General features: G+C 39.3%; 3 protein-coding genes across 9 annotated transcripts; 1 reads left to right on the forward strand and 2 right to left on the reverse strand.

Moving 5' to 3' along the window:
- Positions 1 to 1,641: 1,641 nt before the first annotated feature.
- Positions 1,642 to 20,738, forward strand: LOC115036330 (proteoglycan 4-like). Of its 7 annotated transcripts, XM_029494485.1 has the most exons (22): positions 1,642 to 1,699; positions 1,953 to 2,048; positions 2,154 to 2,249; positions 2,543 to 2,593; positions 2,907 to 2,948; positions 3,198 to 3,266; positions 3,464 to 3,496; positions 3,588 to 3,629; positions 3,713 to 3,781; positions 3,912 to 3,959; positions 4,160 to 4,207; positions 4,298 to 4,336; positions 4,709 to 4,759; positions 4,890 to 4,952; positions 5,100 to 5,144; positions 5,569 to 5,616; positions 6,514 to 6,558; positions 6,687 to 6,728; positions 6,808 to 6,852; positions 6,934 to 6,969; positions 7,084 to 7,194; positions 18,427 to 20,738. In XM_029494485.1, the coding sequence occupies exons 1-21, from the start codon at positions 1,645 to 1,647 to the stop codon at positions 7,167 to 7,169; spliced, it is 1,149 nt and encodes a 382-aa protein (XP_029350345.1). In that variant the 5' UTR covers positions 1,642 to 1,644; the 3' UTR covers positions 7,170 to 7,194; positions 18,427 to 20,738. The 7 variants fall into 7 exon arrangements, with proteins under 7 accessions (XP_029350345.1, XP_029350344.1, XP_029350346.1 ...); XM_029494484.1 differs by lacking the exon at positions 18,427 to 20,738 and having other exon boundaries at positions 7,084 to 12,104; XM_029494486.1 differs by lacking the exon at positions 18,427 to 20,738 and having other exon boundaries at positions 4,902 to 4,952; positions 7,084 to 12,104.
- Positions 10,944 to 12,111, reverse strand: fabp7a (fatty acid binding protein 7, brain, a). The gene is made up of 4 exons (XM_029494492.1): positions 11,925 to 12,111; positions 11,539 to 11,711; positions 11,364 to 11,465; positions 10,944 to 11,131 (listed from the first exon to the last, which is right to left on the reverse strand). The coding sequence occupies exons 1-4, from the start codon at positions 11,995 to 11,997 to the stop codon at positions 11,081 to 11,083; spliced, it is 399 nt and encodes a 132-aa protein (XP_029350352.1). The 5' UTR covers positions 11,998 to 12,111; the 3' UTR covers positions 10,944 to 11,080.
- On the reverse strand, positions 12,747 to 24,313 carry usp40 (ubiquitin specific peptidase 40). The gene is made up of 31 exons (XM_029494483.1): positions 23,615 to 24,313; positions 23,447 to 23,514; positions 23,255 to 23,368; positions 22,275 to 22,439; positions 21,901 to 22,047; positions 21,611 to 21,754; positions 21,293 to 21,421; positions 21,013 to 21,129; positions 20,633 to 20,740; positions 20,327 to 20,527; positions 20,063 to 20,198; positions 19,763 to 19,844; positions 19,423 to 19,594; positions 19,245 to 19,329; positions 19,085 to 19,155; positions 18,588 to 18,997; positions 18,368 to 18,515; positions 18,192 to 18,252; positions 17,467 to 17,520; positions 17,140 to 17,228; positions 16,871 to 16,957; positions 16,739 to 16,775; positions 16,546 to 16,610; positions 16,374 to 16,448; positions 16,061 to 16,288; positions 15,657 to 15,775; positions 15,485 to 15,550; positions 15,158 to 15,368; positions 14,918 to 15,013; positions 14,740 to 14,834; positions 12,747 to 14,526 (listed from the first exon to the last, which is right to left on the reverse strand). Exons 1-31 carry the CDS (start codon positions 23,808 to 23,810, stop codon positions 14,418 to 14,420), a joined length of 3,885 nt encoding a protein of 1,294 aa, XP_029350343.1. The 5' UTR covers positions 23,811 to 24,313; the 3' UTR covers positions 12,747 to 14,417.
- Between the last annotated feature and the right edge of the window lie 397 nt (positions 24,314 to 24,710).

The raw sequence follows: 24,710 nt of genomic DNA on the forward strand, positions 1-24,710 counted from the left end.
CCATCCAAAGAAGAGAAAGAAGTGGTGAAACCATCCAAAGAAGAGAAAGAAATCAAGAAACCATCCAAAGAAGAGAAAGAGGTCAAGAAACCATCCAAAGAAGAGAAAGAAATCAAGAAACCATCCAAAGAAGAGAAAGAAGTCATGAAACCATCCAAAGAAGAGAAAGGGGTCAAGAAACCATCCAAAGAAGAGAAAGAAATCAAGAAACCACTTAAAGAAGAGAAAGAAGTCAAGAAACCATCCAAAGAAGAGAAAGAAATCAAGAAACCATCCAAAGAAGAGAAAGAGGCCAAGAAACCATCCAAAGAAGAGAAAGAAATCAAGAAACCATCCAAAGAAGAGAAAGAAATCAAGAAACCATCCAAAGAAGAGAAAGAAGTCAAGAAACCACTTAAAGAAGAGAAAGAAGTCAAGAAACCATCCAAAGAAGAGAAAGAAATCAAGAAACCATCCAAAGAAGAGAAAGAGGTCAAGAAACCATCCAAAGAAGAGAAAGAAATCAAGAAACCACTTAAAGAAGAGAAAGAAGTCAAGAAACCATCCAAAGAAGAGAAAGAAATCAAGAAACCATCCAAAGAAGAGAAAGAAATCAAGAAACCATCCAAAGAAGAGAAAGAGGTCAAGAAACCACTTAAAGAAGAGAAAGAGGTCAAGAAACCATCCAAAGAAGAGAAAGAAGTCAAGAAACCATCCAAAGAAGAGAAAGAAATCAAGAAACCATCCAAAGAAGAGAAAGAAATCAAGAAACCATCCAAAGAAGAGAAAGAGGTCAAGAAACCATCCAAAGAAGAGAAAGAAGTCAAGAAACCATCCAAAGAAGAGAAAGAAATCAAGAAACCACTTAAAGAAGAGAAAGAAGTCAAGAAACCATCCAAAGAAGAGAAAGAAATCAAGAAACCATCCAAAGAAGAGAAAGAAGTCATGAAACCATCCAAAGAAGAGAAAGAGGTCAAGAAACCATCCAAAGAAGAGAAAGAAATCAAGAAACCATCCAAAGAAGAGAAAGAAGTGGTTAAACCATCCAAAGAAGAGAAAGAAGTCAAGAAACCATCCAAAGAAGAGAAAGAAATCAAGAAACCATCCAAAGAAGAGAAAGAAATCAATAAACCATCCAAAGAAGAGAAAGAGGTCAAGAAACCACTTAAAGAAGAGAAAGAAGTCAAGAAACCATCCAAAGAAGAGAAAGAAGTCAAGAAACCATCCAAAGAAGAGAAAGAGGTCAAGAAACCATCCAAAGAAGAGAAAGAAGTCAAGAAACCATCCAAAGAAGAGAAAGAAATCAAGAAACCATCCAAAGAAGAGAAAGAGGTCAAGAAACCACTTAAAGAAGAGAAAGAAGTCAAGAAACCATCCAAAGAAGAGAAAGAGGTCAAGAAACCATCCAAAGAAGAGAAAGAAGTCAAGAAACCACCCAAAGAAGAGAAAGAAGTCAAGAAACCACCCAAAGAAGAGAAAGAAGTCAAGAAACCATCCAAAGAAGAGAAAGAAGTCATGAAACCATCCAAAGAAGAGAAAGAAATCAAGAAACCATCCAAAGAAGAGAAAGAAGTCAAGAAACCATCCAAAGAAGAGAAAGAAGTCAAGAAACCATCCAAAGAAGAGAAAGAAGTCAAGAAACCATCCAAAGAAGAGAAAGAAGTCATGAAACCATCCAAAGAAGAGAAAGAAGTTGCCAAGAAGAGAGACACGGAGACAGGTAAATACTGTGTAGGCCAGTTATTTAATGTATTTAGGATTTATGCAAACTGAGATACTGAACAAACTTATTTTGTGACCTGCTAATGAAAAAAATTTGCATTAAAAGCATTTTGGATTTAGCTACTTAAAGAGAAGGCCAACTGTAACCTAAAGTCTTCATTGTTAATCTCTAAATCCAAGAAGTACGTATTTCTTTTTATTTTAAAATTTAAAAATGAAAGTATGAAATTAGATTTGCCTTTTTGTTTCAGAAGCTAGACCCAGAAGGGCAACAAGGAGAATCAGAGTAGTCAAGAAAGAGGTTGCATCTGTCGTGAAGAAGGAGCATCTTAATGTCACAAAAGAAGGTGAGATTTGAAAATCAAATAAAAAAAAAAGTTCTCTTCAGACTAAATGGACGGTGTTTTTCAGTCAGAATACAAATCTCAGAATAAAAATGCTCTTCATTTCAGCCGAAGAACCACAGAAGCCTCCAAAGTTGCTGAAAGCTGCTAAAAAGCAGATAGTTCCAATCCTGAAAAAGGAACATATGAATGTTACAAAAACAAGTACGTGAAAGCTAACTTGTTCTAACAATCAGCTCCAGCTTCAAAGACACCTCAGAATACATTTAGCACGATACAAATACAGGTTCGCTCAAGGTCCTGGCTTGTGTTTTTGAACTGAGAATTAACAAGAAAACACAAATTTAATAGCTTTTTATCATGCTGGAAAAACCTAGAGTGCATTTTCTGTCATTGCACGTTGATAATGCCCTTTTTGATGCAGTGTTGCAATTACAGCAGATGCATTTGGCAAAAATGTTGTCATAGATAGCATTTTTAATTTCCCCTAATAACAGAGGCTGCTGAAGCTCCCACAGTGAAGGCCAAACCAGAACCCACAAAGAAAGGTAAGGTAAAAATAAAAAAACCTCAAATTCTGTCACTTCCGTTTAGATGCTCCACAAGCTCATATTTCCATTTTGTCATCTGACTTGAGATGTTTGTTATATTTAACCATATTCTAGTCAAATATAATACACAATTTCTAATTTGCCGGTTTGGGGGATCACGAAAGGTGATATACTTTTGGTGTCACATGTTTTTGTGTTGCACCTGAATGATTAAAAAGCAGTGTGACCAGCTTACAGGTTTGTAGTAAAGAACTAATGAAGGCAACCGATCGAAATGCAAATGGCTTTAGCTTTGTGTTTTCTGACACAGAAGTTCCAAAGGAAAAGGCCAAAGCAGCTCCTCTCAAGAAAGGTAATAATTCACAATACGTGCTTGCAAACTACAACTTCTTGGTGACATTCTTGTTATGAAAAACCTCGCTTACTAAATATCATCGAAGGAATAAAAAAAAGCTCATTGTAGAAAAGGCCAAACCAGTCACCTTGAAAAAGGGTAAGACCGGTGAACGTCTGATATACGTCAAACACCAAACTACATTCACCTTGTACTGCAATTATCCAAATTCTGTGTGTTTTATTCTCATTGTTTCCCCCCCGACAGAACAGGAAGGCAGCCCCAGAAACGCCTCTCTGTTAAAAGAGAGAGTCAAAGCGGTGCCCATTAAGAAAGGTGACTTTTCTTTCATTTCATGTGTTTTGGATTCTTCTCTGTAATGGGTGACTCAAAGATCCTAAACACTGGCCTGCTGTTTGTTCTGGTTTTAATTTTCAAATATCACACATACACCGATGAGGTTGGGTTTGGTTTTGCGCACACTGCATTGTAAAAAAATATATACGTTGTTTTTTCTGGGGCTTTTTTTGCAGCTGAGAAGGTCAAAGAGGCTTTAACGAAGAGAGGTAAGACTGAGTCGTCCTCGTATTTAACGGTATGGTCTCAAAATCAAGTCAGTTTTGTCCTTGAGTGACAATCCTACAATCTCTTGAACAGAACCTGCTCCTGTCAAGACGAAGCCAGCCCCACCTGTCCAAAGTAAGTTGACACTTATCTGCTTTTACATTCGTAAATAAATATTCAAGAAAGGATTTTTCATTGTCATCTTTTATTTCTTACAGAGACGGAAGCATCAGCCAAAAATGTGTCTCTTACAAAAGAGAGGGTGAAGGTGGTGCCACTGAAGAAACGTACGTCTTTTTGTTCATACAGCAATCATTAATATATGCATTATGCCAAATGTGTTTACGGATCAGTATGAATATATTCATGTCTCTGTAGTTTTCTTTCAGCTGTGTCTTTTTCTTCACAATTTTTTAGTGTCTGTAACTCCTAAAGAGAGAGCCAAACCAGCACCGACGAAAAAAGGTAATTACAATGATTGAATTATCTCGGAGGATGCCTTAGACTTTAAGTGTGTTTACTGTATATTAAATTTCACACATCTACTGTCTTCTCTGCACAGCAGGCCGGTTTGCACACAGTTAACTTAGCAGTGCGTCTATGCGTATGAAGTAACTACATCAATAACGTGTCCTGATATTTTAACAATTGTTTCTTTGCTTTAGCTGAAGTTCTCAAGGAGAAGAAGGCTGAGCCAGTGACTCCCAGAAAAGGTTCAGTTCCTTTCACATTTTCTTTCTTTCACGTTTAACCACACCATGCAAAGGGTTCTTACCAACATGTCTTTTTTTTTTTTTTTGTAGCACCCGTTACCAAAGAGAAACCTGCTGAAAAGAAGAAAGGTATACAGCAGAACTTTTTACATTTCATGAATGTGCATGACATGGATGTTCAAATTAATTTTATAATTAACAGATTTATTTGAACAAGTGAAAGTGAATTAGGTTTTTTTTGTGTGTTTTTGTGACTTCTTTAAAGTAATTTTCTTTAAAGAAAAAAAAGAAACATTTTCACACAACAGAGAAGAAAACCTTATCTAAGATGACGGCTGCATTTAATTACAGATAGTATAATTCTGAATGATTTTTTCCTTCACTAAAATGAGGTTAAGCCAGTTCTTCATAAAAAAAAAGGGTGATGCAGACATAATCACTTATTTGATAAAAACGTAATCTAAATATGTTTTAAAAAAATAATTTTCTTGTCATATACAGAAGTTACAAAAGAGAAGCCTCAAGCAGTTAAAGAAAAGGAGAAAAAGAAAAGTATGTGCAGATCTTTCATGAAAAAAGTAATGGAAAGCTTTTGTGCTAACCTCAGGATTGATTGCTGCTGTTGTTGTTGTTGTTGTTGTTGTTGTTGTTGTTGTTGTTGTTGTTGTTGGATTTGAATCAGCTCCTTCTAAAGCAGAGACTGAGGCAAGACAGGAAAAGGTCAAATCGCTCCTAAAGAAGAAAGGTAGTTGATGACTGCCATGTGGTTTCACTTTACAAACATTACGCTCATCATTTTCTTTTGTATAATTAGATGATGAGTATGCACAACATAACCAAAGATAACAAAGCTTCTTCCTGAGATATTTAAATCACAATCTTATTTACTCAGAGCCCAAAGCAGCAGAAGAGAAGGTCACACCAGCTGCTAAAAAAGGTACAAAAACGTTGTCGTGTTTGTGTAGTTTTGTGTGTCAGCGGGACTTGGCCTTTAATGTGCTGTCATAAAACACCAATATCGATACAGTGATCTGTACAAACAGGATTTTTCTTCCTGGCGGTTCAGCCATGTTAAAGGAAACAATCGAACCGGTCCGTGCTATAAAAGGTACATTCAAATTCACGATCCAATTTTTTTGCAGAAACAAAGGCACAAATCGAAGTGTTGCTCTGATCAACAGCTGTTTTGAGCAGAGGACCAGCTAAAAAGATAACATCTCATGAGTCGTATCTGTTTCATTCTCTGCAAGCCCTTTTAGACTTCTCTTTCTTTTTTGTCGGGGTTGCTGTGTGGTTTTACGTCACAGTGTGCGTCTTTGTCCCAAATGCCCATATATGACCTTTGTCTTCCTCTTTTACAGAAGTGGAGACTCGTAAAGAAAAGCAGAAACCTGTTACAGAGAAGAAAGGTACAGTGGCAATTACTAACCCTTCAACATTTATCCTGTGGAGCATGTTCATTTCTGTGAATTAGCAGGACACTTGTTAAGGTTACTGTGGTTTATCTTCTCGTCTGCTGAATATGAGCCAAATTTTTCCACCAGGAAATTGCCCAAATTAAATGAGCTCTTTTCTCCCTGATTGCGCAGCAGTGTTGAAGGAAAAGGTCAAACCAGGTCGTGTGAAGAAAGGTACATTGGGTTGTGCTTCAGTAGAGACAGCACTTCATATAGCCAGCCGTGGTAATCTGATTACAATATGAAGGCCACTGCTAAAGTAGCATGTGGATAGTAAAGAGTGTCTCATTACATTTCTTGGTTGTGATGCAGATTTTTAGGACCTTGTAATTTTGAGGTGATGTTAAATTTGCTAATTTGTCATTATATCCTGAAACAAAAACACAAATAAATTAGGGACTGCACTGTTTTATCTCAGCAAGTCAACTCTCAAGAATGAAATGAGAAAATAAATGTGGAATGTGAGCTCTTTTCTCCCTGACAATGAACGACAGTAATCCATTTCTGAGAAACTTGCATTTGTTTAATTTCTGCACACAGAGAAAAACCTTTCAATGGCTCGAATCCATTGCAACAAAGAATGTTTCTGTATGCAGTGAGCTTCAGTAAAAGTCTAGTTTTATCAGCAAAATGTACCTAAAGTATCAAAACATAGAGACAAATCTTGGCAATGTCATGCAATGTCATGGAATTGTTTTACTGCTGATACGTACTGAATTACTGAACTGCAGTTTTTTTATTTAGTAAAAAGTAGCTTGAAGTTGAAAATCATAAAAGTTACCGTACATGAAGTATCCATGGGCAAAAAAAAAAAGAAATGTTTCACTTTTATCGTTCTCTTTTTGTTAGAAAAACCAACTGAGAAGAAGGCAGTCAAAGAGGAAAAGGCTAAAGGTAAAACGTGCCATCAGCTATGAACATTAAGATGATCTAAATTTATGAAAACACACACACACACACACACACTGCCAGGAAACTGCTTCAGTGTTGAACAGCTTTTAATCTTGTGTTGCTCTTTTCAGAGGACAGAGTTCTTAAAGAGATACAGCCGCCTGCAAAGAAAGGTAAAATGTTGACATGGTTGAGTTTGAAAATGAAAAGCATCGATGAAGCTTGATTTACTAATTCGAGGGTTTGTTGTAGGAAAATCTGTAGAGAAGAAAGCTGCCACAGAGGAGAAAATTAAAGGTACTGCCTGCATGTGCTGTCGTTTAAAACCGTCTATCAGTGTATTGTTCTGTGGTTAACGTCATACGTTGGTTTTAACAGCAGAGCCGACTGTGTCCGATAGCTTTCTTACGGACGGTAAGTAAAAGTTCCCTTCTCATAACCAACACATCACACAAGTGTCAAATTGCACGCTCAGTTGTGTCTCTGAGGAACACACTGTGCTGACCTGCGCTGTGACTCCCTCCTCAGACGAGCTGCCCTACTTCCAATGTTTCTTTGTGGACGAGGACGAGGCCCAGTTTCCTTTCTACGCCTTCTCGCCTCTGCAGATTTGAAGCTTCAGTCTGACTCCAGTCTGAGGTTTGCAGTTTAGTCAATTTCCTGATAAAGACCTGGTCACATCACACCCCGCGCTGCTGTCTGACGTCTGTCTGCAGGAGAAAGGCCCGGACAGCAGAGGCTAAAGGGTGATGGACCATTATTTTATTTCCAGATTTGGTTGAGCTCTCGTACCAAATACATGCAACCAACGTCATTCCTTTACATTTCTTCTTTTTATCTTTTAATTTTTTGCCTTGTATTTATTTTATTTTATTTTATTTTTGAAGTATAGTTTTTACATGGAACAATATAGCATATTAATTTCTGAGGAACACTCAATTAGATCCTCAAAGCAAGATAGACAAATGCTGTCCATGTCATATTCTGCTCACTTCATCTTTTCTCGTAATGAGTCCTTGAAAAAAAGAACATCTGTACTGCTACACTATGGTGCAGTTTTTAAAGTAGTGACAGTGTTCAAATGTGCTGTAAACAGGGCACAAAAGCCCACATTTACTTGAAAAGTGGTTCATTTTTCTGCTTGTTCATGTGGGTATTTTTTTCTTCACACAGCAGATGGCAAAATCTTTATTTATTACCGTCCTTTGGAGGCTCTTTGCCAGTTGGGCTTTTATGATATCACTGCATAATTCCATAATACATTTCCTGTTTTCTTTCCCTACTGGGATCATAAAGGGAATCAAAAGAACATTAAAAAGAAATTGATCTTCTTTGCATCTTTAAAGAAACAGCACCAGTTTTTTTTCTTTTGTTTTGTACTTGTTAATTGTGAAAAGGAATGACTATGCACTGTATAAGAGAGCTCCCAATCTTACTGAACACTACCTGACATGTTGACATTCAAAGTCTTATTAAACATTGTCATCTAGACATATGTACCAGTTCCTCATTTTGACATGCAGTGTTGCATTGCCTGAAAACTCAGAATGAGGCTTGGGGTTATTTTTACATTTTAATTGTTTGTACCATCCGATTGTTTCTATCATTCTGTAATTACATTGATAGACCAAAAACACACTGTGACTGACTTTGGTGATTGTCCGTGGTCACAGCGTAGAAACCTGACACGGAAACAATTTGAACGGGTTCAAGAAGGTGGCAGACAAGTCGAAGAAAATGTGTCCAGTTTATGCCGAAATTAATATTTCATAACATAATGAATGTTTCGCTTATTACAACATGAAATGTGTTAAACGTGTCATAATATAAACAGGATTTATATTATATGGATATCCTGTACTTTAGATGTACAGGCAGGACAACAAGATGTCAGCTTGATTTCAAAAACTGACTACTGAAAAGACAAGTCTTTGAAAAAGAAGCTATATCGACAGCATTAATGTTGGCGTTAAAGTGGTTATGTTTAACGTTGTAACATCTTTGATTATGGCTGCCGATCATGTGATCATGCCACATGTTTGGGCAGATGATCTCAGATGTACACGGCACATGAAGTCTCAGTCAGCTTGTACCAGCTGTTGTTTACATATGGCTCTATGCATTGTGCTCCAAACGCTTCATAGACGACAGTTTTAACAGCTTGAGGCACTAATCTGAGTCCACATGAATCTAAATCCACTTATCTTGAGAACTGAAATGAGGGGAACACACACTTCATAGGTCTGGAGATGGCTTCTGAAGTTGTGGGTAAATACACCTTCCTGTTTTTGAATAATTATTGACGTTATTGGCTTTTAGTAAAGAAGGGTGAGGAACTTTTGAATTCATGGTGAAAACTGATCAATATTTATCAGTCGTGCTGACTGAACTGTCTCACTTTTACCAATGAAAATGTGCAATACATAAATATTTGATTGCCTCGGTGATGGAAGCGCTATCTTTTTGTCTGATAGTGCTGTAATCAAATGTGCATGATGTGTGTGTGCGTTTATTTATGCTCTCAAATGTTTATATATATATATATATAAATTTTTTTTTTTTTTTTCCCCAACTGAAAATGGCGACACTATATACTTGAACTCATGAATCCAATAAAAGATATTTGGTTCTGTGTAGTGATGCTAAGAAAATGTTACCACAATTACATAAGTGTAATTAAAGAAACCTTGTTGTATATAGATTATTAATAATATAATTAACAGAAAATTACACCAGAGATTTCCTGAAAATGTTGTTTTGAACCATCACTACTGAAACTGTCTGCCTTCAAATCACATTATGTATCATTTGTCAGTTACTCCCTCATTATGCCTGTGAATAGTTGCAGTTTAACATTAAAACATAGCATTGCAATGCAAAATCATAACCCTCATCTTTGCTTTAACATGACTGGCCGTGTTATTTCTAACAGAAAGTGCGTTTGGTGACTCTTTCTTCTCTACAGGCAAATTAGCTTCGGTCTCCGTTCATTCCACTTTTTCTTTTTATCGTTGTAATTTTATGTGAGGTCAAGGACACACAGGATTATAGTAATGCTGAGATTCCTCCAAAGAAACACAGAAGAGTGTTTGTATGTTAATTTTTCACTTTAATCATTTACATCTGGATTACAGCTCCCTCTCTGCAGTGGAAGTTAGCTTTGAACAACAGTAAATAGTTTAAACTTGAATTGTCAGAAAATGTTTGTATTATGAGCCTTAGAAATTATCGGTTTTAGAATGAGTGGTAGCCACAGCACTAATGAATAATGTGTATAAATGGGAACTATTCATGGATCCATGGTCAGACCTTCACACTGTATTTCCCTAACGAGGCCAGAGAGGGGTTACTACAGGTCGGCTTACGCCACTGACACAGATTCCTCACAAAGAGGAAACTCCTGCTGCTCTGCTGGGAGGCCGCTCTGAATCACTGTCTCTCACTGTTTCATGGAATGTGATAAGCTCCTATGATTTCTTTCTGTTATTGTTGCCTCTGTGAAAATCATGACATTAACTCGCCTGAACCTGCCCTCCAACTGCTTTCAACCTAAATACTTATGCAAATAATTCGAGCGGAGGCCTTCTTGGTCCATTATAAGTGGCGCATTAAGACAGCTTTTGATTTAAATCAATTCAGCGAGCAACGGCTAAATGAGTTCCACTCCAGTTACCACAGTTTCTTTGTGTCTCGGGCTATTCAGAGGTGTTCAGAAACCTGGCAGCCTGTGTCAAGATGAGAAGAAAGGCCACTTGTGGGAGACTTTTAACTTTCTCCTTAAAATGTAGGATAGATGGCGGGCCGATGAGGAAACTTTAACTTGGACATGATCTTTTAAGTCTTCTTGTTCATATCAAAGCAGTAAAGGCAACCAGTTGCACAGAGGTTTATTGAGCTACTAGCTGCTGAATATCAGATCGGGTCAAACTGTCCTCAGCCTGCAAGGCGTCCTCTCCTTGCCTGTCCTGCCAGCAGTAACGTTCATTCACTGTTGGCCCACATCATCGAATGATGCTTCTACGTAATGACACCACAACTTTAACCGGATTACCCCGAGGCGAGTGACATCATTAGCCACGCCCCCCTCCCCCCTCCTAGCCTGCCGTCTCTGACCATCTGGGGGTTACTACAGGACACTCAGACTCGCGGGTTCAATGGTCAGACTCTGGCCTGCAGCTGTCACCTGGGACGGACCCGTCACAGGGACCGCACTGTTCCCACTATTTAGCATTCAAAGCTGCATCAAAGAAAGGCATCCTACGTCAACTCAAATGAGACACTAAAATGATTTAGCCAAGTTTATTTGTTCCCTTTTTCACGTGTGACACACCCGTCAGTGTAATTTGGTTCTTAAAAAAAAAAAAAATCTTCTAAAAATGATCCCAAAATAGTTATCTCAATGAACAAATTAAGCTGAGATCTCAGCATGCAATAAAAACATCATTTGTTTTGTCTTTATATATATAAAAACAGAAGAAGACCTTGTTAATTGTTCGCAGTACTGGGATGATTTGCTCTTTCAAGTTTAGGCTTTCTCATACGTGCGGACTGCCTGAACTCCTTCGTAGATTAAAGTCTGTGAAGCAGAGATAAGAGAAAAAAAAAACAAAACAAAACAAGAAAGCTCATAAGATATGATGTGAAATAACAGTAATAATAAATAAATAACAATCATTGCAAAGCAGAGGGGAGGCTGAGAATTCATCTCTAAGCACTGAAACTTTATTTGTGGTGGAAATGGCTCCATAAACTAAGAAATATAACCACAATGGCAGCTCGGAAAAGATCTCTGTTTAGTCAAAGCTCACCATCACCATCTTTCCATCCTTGATTTCTCTGACGAATTTGGTCTCTTTCCCATCCCATTTCTGCACTTGCACCAGTTTGTCTCCCTGCATGGTGAAGGTGGACTGCAAACACAAACAGTGAATTGAAAGACCATCACGCCTCACAGGGTGCCCGTGCGCTGCAGGCTCCACTCACTTTGACGTGTCGGTCGTCAGGTGTGGTCTCATCAAACTCCTCTCCCAGTTTAGACGAGATCTCTGTGTTTCTGAAGGTGCTCAGAGTTTTCACCACTATTTTCTCACCGTCTTGGCTGATCACTACTGTTGGTTTGGTGACATTTCCCACTTGTCTTGTTGCAAAACCAACACCTGTCCCCCAAAAATAATAATTAGAATTATCATTCAATAAAAGAAAAATAAATGCCAGCTCTTACACTAATGCATCAGAAATTATATTTTATCTACTTTAAATTAGGATATTTAGGTAAGAGTAAGCAGCTACCATCTCACTGAGTGACAAAAATGTAAATGTAGAAATAAGCAGCAGCAGCTCACAATACAAATCAGCTCAAACTTGCTCACCAAGAGCCTTCATGTAGTCATCGAAGTTGTGGCTGTCGACCAGTTTCCACGTAGCGCAGAAAGCATCCACCATGTTTGCAGCTGAAGTTGGTCCAGCAGGATCCGGATCAGGGTCAGACCGTCACACAGCGCCACATTAATACTGCCACACCGGGACAGCTGATTGGTCGATGCTGAGTGGGCTGTCGTCACAGTTTTTTTTTTTTTTTTTTTTTTTAATACTGCGGTCCATGCGACTTAACTTTAGGTGAGTATTAGCATGTTAACGTTAATAGGATAACATGAACAGTGAGTAAAGGATTACATTAACATGTGGCTGTCTTCATCTGCGCTCACAAACTCAAATATCAGCTTTCACCTTTCTAAGAATACGCATACGATATAAACTGGTAATGTCTCGTTTTTTGTTTTTTGTTTTTTTTTTTTAAGTCATTAAGATTTGACAATATTTGAGTGCTTAATTTAAGCTGTAAAGAGTTCTGTTTAAACCCTTATATTTATTACTGTAGGTGGTTTGGCTGAATAATTATTAAAATTTCATATTTTTTGTTTAAAAAAAATCTCCATATTTAATTGAATTTCGAGACAACAGTTGATGGGAAATGAATGAATGAATGAATAATTAAATAAATAAATAAATAAATCAACATAGAGCACTGGAGGTGGTCCTCCACCATCCATGGTTGTTGAGATCTTTCATTGTTGGTAGGTGTTACAACAACTGATTAACATCCACGAAGCCATGCAGCTACCAGGGTAAAAATTATTCAACCCACAAATTCTGAGCTAATACTAACATGACACGAGAGGAAGTTTCTACCGTTTGCCTTTATTGTCGATAAAATACTTTCTCCCCAGGTACACCAGTACAATCTGTACTGGTGTCAGTACAATCTGACACCAGTACAAACAGATCTCCACTGTCGTAATTCAGCAGATCAGTTCTTCACAACAGATGGAATCAATAATGCTAGTAAATGATACATGATACAAAATTTTTGTTCACTATTGCTGAGTATATTGTATGCATCTGTATGCATTTGTGTCAAGCAAATGCATAAAAAAAAAAGAAAAAGAAAAAAATAATAATTTTTACCTGCAAAGTCTTGGCACTGATCTTGGCAGTGATCGAGGCTAGATTAATACATGAAGCAGCACAGAAAATATATTTTAACAAAATTAATTAATTCCTCCAAAAAAAAAAAAAAATAACAAAAACACACAAATCACAATTTATACAGCAACACAACTATTTTCTCAGTTTATTCAAATACATTTTTAAAGAATTAACCTTCCCTGAAATTCACGTATTGTGCATGCAAATGAAATATAAAATGTTTCTCAAATACAACTGATGTGGTGAATCAGGGAGCTTTAATATAAATGAGGAAAGAAGTTAATTGAGTATCATGAATTATTTCTAAGAATGTTTTTGCTCCACACAGTAATACTTATGAGGGTAAAGAGATGAAATGAGATGAAAGTGAGACTTTGCCAACGAAGGACAATGAAGTCATTTTCTCATTTACAGAATGTGAATAAAGGCAGATTCCACATTCAAATAGTAAAATGCACTGAGCTAAAAAAAATTAAGCCATGTCTGTTTGTCTAAATATTTTAACTGTAGTTTACTGTAAACGAGTGAGCAGGGCAACAACTGAGGGTTACACCAAAAACAAAGACAGGGCTGCCGAGGTAGCGTGAGAGAGTCAGAGAGTGAGGTAGGGAGGACAGAGCAGCACTAAGGCTTCTCCATGTTAAGGCCCGTCTCTCCTCTCCCTTGTCAACCTAAAATAAGCCCATCGATAGAGCCTATGATCCAGAGAAAAAGTATTTTATTCACGGCGCACAGTGACAGATTTGTTGTAAAAATGATAGTCACTTGTTCGACCAATTACCTTACAAAGAACATCGGGACTTAGCCACAGTGGATTTCCTACTGCAGTGACCCGTTCCACTGGAAAATTGGTTAAAAGGAAGGCAAAACTTAAAAGCCCCTGTTTGGTGGCAACCACTATAAATGTGTCACCCTGATGGTTACAGTTTTATCCACAGCAGTGTTTGAGCAAAGAATCATTATTTCACTGTTTACAGTATAAAGGTTACAAATTAGCTATTGATAGATGCAGCAACAATTTGTTGTCCTGGAGGTCACACTGTCTTTAAATCCGTCTCAGAAAAGATAAAATTACATAACCAATAATTAAATAAAAGGTTTCATTTAGAGCCTCTGGAGGCAGGATGACCCATGTATGAGTTAGCCCATAAAAAAAAACCAAACAAAAAAAAAAAACCCAGTAATGCTGCATGATATAATGCAAATTACAGTCAGTTATTACAAAACAGCAAATCAGTCAAATTGCGTCGATTTAAAAGATTTGTGAGCAAAAAATATGACACATTGACTTACGTCAAGTAGATTGTCCTAATTGCAGCATGGCATCAGTGCGAATCTGGGAGTGTGTGTGTAGCTTTATATGTAGTCCTATAGTGCTACCTGAATTCCCCAACACTGATTGATAATCCCACCTCTGGCTTCCTGGGTTTGGTTGACCCAGGCTTCTTCTGCAGTCCAGGACCTTCACTGCCTGCAGCCTCCTCGCTAAAAACAAGAGGTTACATAAAAATAAGATTAACATAGTTTTTTGTGTTTTCACAGTTGCAGCAATGAGGCGATAAAGAAGAAATAAATCCCATGGATGAGCTTGAGTTAATTTTTGCAGCAGTCACAGATGTAACTACATCAATAACACAAATATTTGACCAGTTAAAAAATGTCCCCACTGCAGCATATGACAAAATTTATGTGCCGCACCTTTTCCTGTCTTTTTCTGCTTGCTCTCTCAGTCTCTGTTGGCCCTGCTCATCCTCCAAGGTGAAGAAGTCCCTGTTGTTGTCAATCAAAAGATTCTGAAAAGAAAAATCTGAATTAGATTGATAATATCTCACAGCAAAACAAAAATCTTTAAAGACAAGACAGGATTTAACAATACCTTGATGCCAATTGTGTCACCATCTTTGAGGTGGAATGGTGCTCCCAGTAGTGATTCTGTTCTCCTCTTCTTTTTCTTTTTGGAAACGTGCTGGCTCTGACAGAACAAGACAAAAGGGCATATTTTTCACTGATAATGTGAGCAGAAATGAGCAAAACATGCAAGAATACAATTTATTTTCTTCTGTAAATAAATAAATAAATAAATAAATAAATCCACAGTTGGATATTTCCAACTTACCCAGTTGGATATTTCTTCCCACATGTGTTTGTCTGGCTGGTGCTTGGCTAAAAGCAGAGAGTCAGGAGAGAGGCCATAATATGCAGCCAGACAAGTACGTAGAGAGCGAGGGGAAGAATCTCGGGTTGCATCCCAAACCATCTCCTCTGGAGGGTAGTAGCATCTCTCCCCCGGTATTCCCATCTTAACATTCAGCAACACCTCCTTCGGCCTTGGGAAGAGAAAAGACAAACACAAGTCAAAGAAACAATTTCAGTTCAATTGTGAAGTAGTCCTCTCAGGATACTACTTAAGGTTTTATTCTATAAGTTACATTGTAAGTGTTACCCAAGATCTTCATCTTTAAACAGTTGTTGCACACAAAGCTCTGTACCGCTGGTAAGCTTCAATTTCCTGATCACAAGAAAACAGAGGAGAATTTTCTGTGCTCATGCCGATGAAAATAATCTTTTGGGCATTCAATTATAAAATAAAAAAAGTAAATGACAAGTGGTCATACCTGAGTGTTTGTTGCTGTCCTCTGAGGATTCGTGCCAGCTTCTTTCCCTCCATCTGCCAAACACGCATGAAGGCTGTGGTGGGGATGCATACATTCTGAAGAGCGGGCAGTGTCAATACCTGATACAGAGGCAGATAATAAAGCAAAAAGAACATCTTCAAACATTTGGTAGAGAAACAGCAAAAATCACATTCATCTTTGTTGCACCTGTTCTCAAGCAAAAGAGCAATATTACCGAAACTACTGATGCACGGGAGCAGAAAAATCTGAATAAGAAATCTTCTTGGGCTGCAGCACATAATAGATGTGGTGAGCTAACAATTACATTTAGGAAGAAACACAGATATTACAAGTTATTGAAGAAATCTATTGGTTTGGCCTCCAAATATCTAATCAAAATCTACCTGAGTCTTGAGATCCTCCAACGTAGCCTCATCTGAGATCTCCACCGGTCCAATACTTCTCAGGTCCACCATGCTTCTGTCACAAAGAGGAGGAGAGTAACTATGTTTTTTAACTGCAGTCAAAACCTCTGGCATCTGCTCCTCAGTGTGTCCATTGTTAGTGTGGTTAAAATCTGTTTCCGTGTGTTTGGGATCCAGATGTAGCCACATGGATAACTTAAGAAAACCCTGAAGGAAAGAGAGACAACAGAGGCTAAAGTGAGAGATGAGTTATACCAAGTTGTGAATCTCTGGCCACAAAACATTGAAATACCTTTGGAGGGACTTGTCCTTCTGTGACTACTAATGTCTCTCCACTGCTTATCTTCAGCTCTGACAGAGAAGCATCCTGAGAATAAAAGGTTATCATTAACATGTAAAAAAAACAAGGAAGGAATTTGTCCCATTTGTGTTGCCTATTATTCACACAACAGTAAGCCACTCACTTCATCCATTAATGGCTCTCCAACATCTTCACACCAATCCAGCCTCCTCAAGTGCCAACAGGAACCTGTAAACATACATTTAAATGGCATCAATGGCCAGATCTTTGAGTAAAGCGCCGCAGTAATAAATCTGTTTGACTACATTCTCTCAAGAGCAGTGATGAGGGGGAGAAAAAAAAAAAATTACTTTTACCCTCAAGTCCAGCAGCATCCAGCATTGCCTTTAAACACTGCAAAAACCGGTTCAGTAACATTTTAATGAAATGAAAAACACACAGTATTGAAAGACATTCTGAATATAGAAAAAAATCCATTTTTTCCTGACCTCTTTGACAGTGCAAGTTTCCTCCACAATTATGTCAGTCTCCAAGCCAGCAGAAGGTGCTGTGCCCACAGAGAAATGCAAGAAAAGCTGCGACACAGAAGAGAAAAAAAAAATTGCCAAACTTCAGTGAAGCATTTAAACTCATTAACTGGATTCATTTTCAAAATGTGGTCCAGGATACTTCACTCACACTTAAAGCTTCTGTAAGTTTCACCTGTGCAGCTGCAAAAACGAAGCTTTGATTGAAGACTTCAAATAAAAAGACGCACCTGTGATGCCTTGGGGGCATTTCCCAGACAGAGTGAGAGTGTGGTCATGAGTCGCACCCCTGCATCCCGAAGACTCAACTCCTCACACACTGTGGGGTAAACCAGAGTAACACGGCACAAATGCACCTCAGAGAATGCTTGTTGGCAACTTCAAAGACAGACGATAAGAAGCAAAATTACAGGCAGGGGTAGTACCTTTTAAAATTTAACGAGGGGACAGTGTAAAGGAATGTGCATGTTAATATTTTGTTAAAATGAGGGGGATTTCCAGCTTTTAAACTTTTGCACCATTTAAATTAGCCCTGTAGTAAAAAAATGACTGAGTACCTGGAGGAAGGAGTTTCCCTGTGCAGTCCACCTGCCTCAGACAGTACTGTGCACCTGGTCAGTGAGAAAGAAATGGTGTAAACATGAAAATATTAAATTGCAAGCACAGCGCAGCTCCATTTATTCATTCTTTCAAATGCACTTTTCATACAACTGTTAGTTCAACATTCATGCCTCTAATTATAATTATTTTTTTGGTGAAAATAGTAAAAAGGTCATGTTTAATGGTGGTGTTGCAGATTTTCTAATATTTTGGGGAGCAAAATATAAATAGAGGGAAAAAACACGTTTTTATATAATTTAGATCAATGCAGGACTACCTTTAATTATATTCTCAGTTAGAAACACTTCAGGTAATGGGCAAGGTCAATAAAAAATTAGCAGTGATTTTCAAGACAGCTTTGAAGCTGAGCTCTTGTGCAGAGTACCCAATTAAGTGGCCACTAAAGGACAGCTCATCAGGGTTGTTATTTTACATTACTTCATTATTCATATTCATTCATGTGTTAATTGCAACAGCATACACAAATTTAGAAACAACCATGTCCATGAAGAATAACCGAGAAGTTCTTTTTAAGACTTTGACATATTTGTGTATGAGTGTTTATTGTTTCTGCTACATTATGTAAACAAATACCACAAGAGACTGGGATATAATTAACAACTAGCCCTGACTAATAATGGAGAGGTGGTGACATAGTTGTATGTTACGCAGAGCCTCTTGCCTGGGGGGCACTTCTGTAGCTGCAGCTCCTCAATGGCCCTCTGTTTCACTTCACACAGCAGCTGTAGCAGAGACACAACAAACAGGACTAAATCACTTTTACAAAGAACACAGTGGAGGGGAGAAAAAAAAAAGGGAAGAGACAACAGAGGCAAAAATAAGCAAAAAATTACTGACCATACTTCCTGTGGCTGGAACCTTAATTTTCCTCCTCCCTTCTTCTTCCTCCCCATCAGGTCGTTGATCCGGTCGAAACTCCACCTGGAGCCAGCGGCAGTCAGATGGAGTAGTCACAGTGACAACGTCCCCATTCAACGTGAACACACTAAACAAAAAGAGAGCCGTAAAACACACATATGAAGAAAGACACACAGACACACACTGCCAAGGATTTTACCTGCTGTCGAACGACTGAGGCTCCAACACCAACAGTGCGTCTCCATCTTTCAGCGACAGCTCCTTTAGTGTGCGCTGCATGTCATCGGGTGGGAATACCCTCCATCCACTTGCACCTCCTCCCTCTCCGGCCCCCTGACCCCCTCTCTTTACTCCCTTGTGCTCCTGGCACAGCAGACTCTCTTGAGGTTCCCCCAGTGCCTCCTTCACCTCCCCAAGTGTCACGCCGCCCGCAAACCCTCTCGCCTCCTTTTTAAGTCCTAGCCCCCCATCGTGAAAATCACCGCTGCCCTGCTCACAGTCCACCCCATCCCCCATGCCCTTCTCCACATCTTCACCCAAAAAGGGACGGACTACAGTAAGGAGCACAGGCTCCCACTCAGCTCCAGTCAGGATAGCAGAACCACACACCTGAGGGAATAAAAACTGGCATTATAAATGGGTCAATCTGGATCCTAACATTCAAAGAGGCTTGTGATGGATTATGCTTTTCTCTACCTCTCTGCCATTCCACACAAATAAGCCTGAGTTTGTGCAAATCCCTGCACTGTACAGGGAGACACTGTCATCTGAAAAGAGAAACAAAACCAGAACATTACACAGATGTACAAAATATTAGCTTTTACTGCACTGTGTAGTATTTAGTTATATGTCTCACCTGTAAGAGTATTATAAAGGTGAAGGCCTGCCGGAAGACTCCTGGCTACAGTCAAAGCCATATCCCCTTCCCAAAATTCCTGCATCTGAATATACAAATCCACAGATGAAAACACAAACACATGGCTTATTTTCAGAATTTGAACAAGAACACGGGGCGATACTGGGAATGGAGCTACCTGGTAAATAGCTAACCGCAGGTCTCCTACAGTCTTTCTGCGATCAAAAGTGAGGGTGGTGCTCTCGCTGTGCTCTTTGTTCGATGATTGCAGGGCTCCATTTTCCAGCTTGTAACAGGGTGCCAGATGAAGATGCAGCTCCACTGTGTTACTGGTGGCTTCAAACTTCTCACTTTCCCAGAAAAATAGATTCATATCAATGGTCTTTTCACTATACTTTTCTATTACAAATTAAACGTACCACTAATCTGTCGACAGATTGTTAGTAAGATCTCAGTTAGAACCAATTAAGCTAAAGTACAATTCGATAATAGTATAATACGGAAATGTGATTCTGTACCGAATCTGTTGCAGTTTAATGTTCTCCTCCAGAGCCATCTGGATAAGGTGAGAAGGAACTTTATATTGTGCATTGTTCAGGGCTAAAAAAATGGCAAAAAGAAAACAACACACATTGTGAATATACACATACAAGTTATCCTAATGCTTGATCTTGTATTTTCTCAATAGAAGCCAATCTCTCTCATGAGCTATTAGGCTGAAAGCAACAATAATAGACCCTTTTTTCAACATAAACCCAGTCAACTCAACTGGGCAGATAGAAAGTTTCCATTACAAATGAAAACATGGTGTTGATTACCCTCATTGGGCCTGTGCAGCTGTGTTTTTCTGTAGAACAGCATGTATGCACTCTCTTTGCCCTGGAACTGCTTCTCTATGTCAGACTCCTGGATGGATGTCACTGTGGAGTCATTAAGGTCAAACCAATGGTTGCCCTGCTGACAGACAGGAAGACACACCGTGAGAAACTGCCATCGGAGCAAACACAGAATGCCAGAGACAAAACTAGATGAAGAATATATGCATTTTAAAAAAACTCAATTGCTGATGAAGTTTGACTTGCCTCTGTTTCAGGCTCTGTTCTCTGGGCTGGTCTTTGCTTTTGTTCGGCAGCTCCTTGGTCTGAAGCAGTTGGTGGATCTGAGTATGTGATCTGCTCTGCTGGGCCAGGGGGCTCGGTCACTGGACTTGGCAGGTTTGTCTTGAGTCCAACCCTGGTACCATTGGACACCAACATGAACACATCATTGTGGGACTGCAGGAACTTCGTTGGAAGAGAAAAAAGCAACAGAAGTTTATTTGCTGAAGAATAAAGATAGTTGTGAAACAAAAGCCGATTTAAGAAAATTAAATCACTGAGCAGCAATACCTTTCCTATGGGTCCATAATGTTTTCTAAATTTTTTGTTCCAGGATGAACCAATCTTATCCATGAGTTTCTGGCCAAGCTGGTCCATCAGGACACTTTTTGATGGATCCTAGTAGATGAGAAAAAAAAAGTACACCATTAATTAAATTTTCCTCCATCACTGATTTAATAAAAAAGAATCTGTTTACTACCTCATGAAGTTTCTAAAGTTGCTCTGCCATTAAATTGTGTCCAAACTAGCCCACTTTATGTTTTAATTTACCCCTTGCAGACAGATGAACAACCGAAAAACATAATGCTTCCACCCCCAGAGGCATAAAGGCATAAAGGCATGTATGAGTGAAGAGATCAAATTTGGCTAAATAATTGCTTTTGCAGTACCTGGGAAATTATAGCGGTTAGGACAGACAATGGGTCGTCTTCTTGCAGTTTTGGCTCACACACTTCCTTGACCTCCTCCTTGACCTTCCTCTGAGTTTTAGGTTTGCAATCCTCCTCCTGACAATAAAAAAAAAAAAAAAAAAAAAAAAAAAAACACACAAGACAGATGTTCCTATTGTTGCTGATGCACGCATTCGTAAGCTTCTACATATGGTAACATGCCCTACTAATGACTGCTCATTTGTGTTTTGAGCCTCTCGTTTTTTCTCAATTTACTCACCGGTGGCTCCCACTGGCCAAGGTGGTCAATGTCCCTGATATAAACATGGTAATGGCCACCATAGCAGCCGCCCTTGTGGATAATCACAGAAAACAGGTCGTAAGTGTATTCACAGTCGTCTCCATCAGCCTGTAAGGGAGGGACACATAATAGTTAACTTCTCAAGACATCTAATCGTGCCAAAGTCTTCCAACACAAGGTTACACCTTAGATTGAAAACCAAACGATCGAACAGAAGTTGAGAAAATCATTCAGTTAAATGAACAGAATGAGGCTCTCACCAAAAATTAGGTTGGAATGTTAAAATCTGTCAGGTACCTGTTCACAAAATGGCCGTAGGTTGATGGTAAGTGGAAAAGTGTAGCGTCCTGTTTCCTTGTATCGCTCAAATTTGGCGTAGTCAAAGCTGAATCTCAGCAGAGACATGGTCATGAATGGAGGAAGCTTCTTCAACTTAGCAGACTAAATGAGAGCAAAATGAGGAAGAAAAAGCAAAAACTATGGATATTTTTCACATTCATAAAAAATGTTTAATACAAGTTGTTTAGAACAAACACATAAAAACTTTATTATTATTATATTAATACAATCTGATAGCTGGCACTGACCTTGGCAGCTGTGACGAGCCTGTCACATTGTGCACAGCGGTACAAGTTGTTGCCCTCAAACAACTCCTCCTCCACAAACATAGTCCACAGAGCCTCCTCCAGGCTAGACATGCCACAAACGCACACAGTCAGGTCCAGGAAGTCCTCCTAAGGAAGGCACAAACAAACATTGATACCAGATCTGAGTTCACAATTTTTGTACCAAAATTTGTTGTTGAGGTTTTTCTAAAGGAATATGTGCAGTAATGTTAAGAATAAATTTCACTAACTATATATGGCCAAACACATACAAACACTGTTTTTAATTGACTAAATATAGCTTCATTAAAAAAAAAAAAAAAGGCCAGACAGATAGGCAGAGAGGACTGACCCACCTGTCTCTGGCTGACATTTCCACACTCCTTGCAGTCGATGCTGTTGACTATGGTACCATGGTACAGCCGGTGAATAAATGTACTACCAGTCGTTCCCACAAGAGAGTGCTCCAACGCACTGAACAAAATTCTGTTCAGCTCCTGTACATCATGCTGATTTGTGCCCTGGAAGAGGAGAACAAGGGAAAGGCGGACAGAAAAACATGAGCTGCTTTCTTCTTTAGGAGAATGTACAAACACTAGACATTGTGTACTGTACACCACTTTACATGTTAGAATTTTTCTTTTTACATTATACATAGAATAAATCAAGGCACTTTATAAGTAACAGGAAATCATGCAAGACTGAAGATAATTACTTAAATTTACTGAGTTTTTGTTTAATTTTAAAAACAGGCTGTTTTTTGTTTTTATTTTTTTACAGAAAAGCAGCCATCTTTATTTCTTTTGAGCAATCCCATGTGGAACACCAGTGCCCATCAGTGGACCATTTCAAATATGTGTGGATTTGGATTGCAAATTGACTTCATTGTATAGACATTAATTCAGGGACGCCAGACACAGCATGTTAATCTTTAATCTGAAGCCATTGTTAACACACAGCAGCTTTAAAATGGATTATGTGCGCAGTCACCCTCACCTCCCTCAGATACAGTTTGAGTTACACGTTCCATTTCAATCGTTTTAGAGCTCAGGTTCAAGTTTGCAAAGTAATTCTTGTCCATTTCTTTCCTCCTCTTCATCCCCTCCTTTTTCATGTACTGTAATCTCTCCACATATTTTGCATGAACGCCTCCAGACAAAACTGAGTTCCAACCAGGTTGCTGGCCTGACCTCTAATTAGTAAGTCTGAAATACAATTCTGTGAATCTCAAAATGCATTTCCTGAGAGCGCTGAAGGGAAAACGAATCAAGGAAAAGAGAGGTGTAATGTGAGTCCTAAATCCTGCTTCTCACTGACGAAGATACCGGGAACGCACCTCGCTGCTGTTCCAGCCAAAGCTGTCAGTGAGGTCAGCAGTGGAGGCACTCTGCTGGTCCACCAACAACAGACGGGCAAACAGCCTCTGGAGCTCCAGTGGGATCACTCTGACCTGGGGACAAGAAGGCAACACTTCTGTTTAAGACACACAGATACCTTACGTCTGTTGTGGGCCCATTGTAGCTCTTACTTTGGCCCCTGGTTTGTCTTTGTCTTCCAACCATCCCAACTCCTCCGGCCCCAAACTGAACAGCTCCTCTGCAGAGACATGATAAATAAATCAAATGAATGAACCGTAACGCCTTCAGCTGCTGGGGACCGGTGTCTTCCTCCCAAAGACCCAGTAATCCGTCCAAACCTCTGAACTCCGGTGTGAAGAGCAGAGTCTGGAGCAGCGAGTTCAGGTAGCACGTCCCTCCCTGGTTCTTGATGCCGCACAGATTGCTTCTCCCTCGGACTGGGGGTGGCTCTTCACCCCCCTTTGACAGTCTCCCCTCGGAGGGGGTGGAAGAGAAGCCTTCCTCCCCGTCCTCTTCGAAAAGATTCCCAAACATGCCGTGTGAGTGTTATTTGCGTGTTTTAACTGCGTTTCCTCTCCGTTATGCCGCCGTAAGCCGCGTGTTAGCACAAAGATGTGCCCTCTTGCTATCTCATCTTGGTCTTGCCGAGCTCTCTGTTGACAATGGCCGGGCTCACCCTGAAATAAGAGGACTTCACGGGGCTGAACATATCGGCTGCTACCGGATATATATGCGTCGACCTCGCAATCGTGCCGTCCACTTCGCCTTCGACGCTAACAAATCGATAACACCGGAATCGGACGAGCGACTTGACAGCTCAGCGAATATGTTAAAAAAAAAAAAAATCAAGTCTGTCGGCAACGCTTGATCGCTAACGGACCAACCGCCGGAAAAATGGCGTCCACGGGAAGGACTAATTTAAATGAACTCTTACTCCAAATTGCCTCCGACACGGACTCTCTCTTCCTCCGTCGGCCTTGAAAGTGATAATAAACGAAACGTAAATACAGACACCGTCGGTGAACAGTAGGCAGCCATGTTTCTTCCCAGCGGAGAATGCGGTGGTGCATTGTGGTACTTGTAGTGTTACACTTGGTCACCGCACTTCGACAAAGTGAATGTAAATGAAGACATTTTCCGAAAAATGAATACGAAAATATTCATTTTTTTAGATTTCGCAATTTACTGTCAAATCATTGCACAGCGATGTTGGCAAAAACTTAATGGTAGCTCATTTAGGTGTAGCTATAAAACTATATTTCCCATTACTCTATTCGTTGCCATTACAAAAGGCTCATGGGACTTGTAGTCTTACAGAACCAAAACACGCCTCACAAAGATCATATCAGGTACCTGATTGATCATTAAAATGTGTGTGTGCCGCTCGAATATATAATAGCTGACAGTTAATGCAAAAAAAAAAAAAAAAAAAAA

Source organism: Echeneis naucrates, chromosome 22 (assembly GCF_900963305.1).
Source record: "Echeneis naucrates chromosome 22, fEcheNa1.1, whole genome shotgun sequence".
Lineage (NCBI taxonomy): Eukaryota > Metazoa > Chordata > Actinopteri > Carangiformes > Echeneidae > Echeneis > Echeneis naucrates.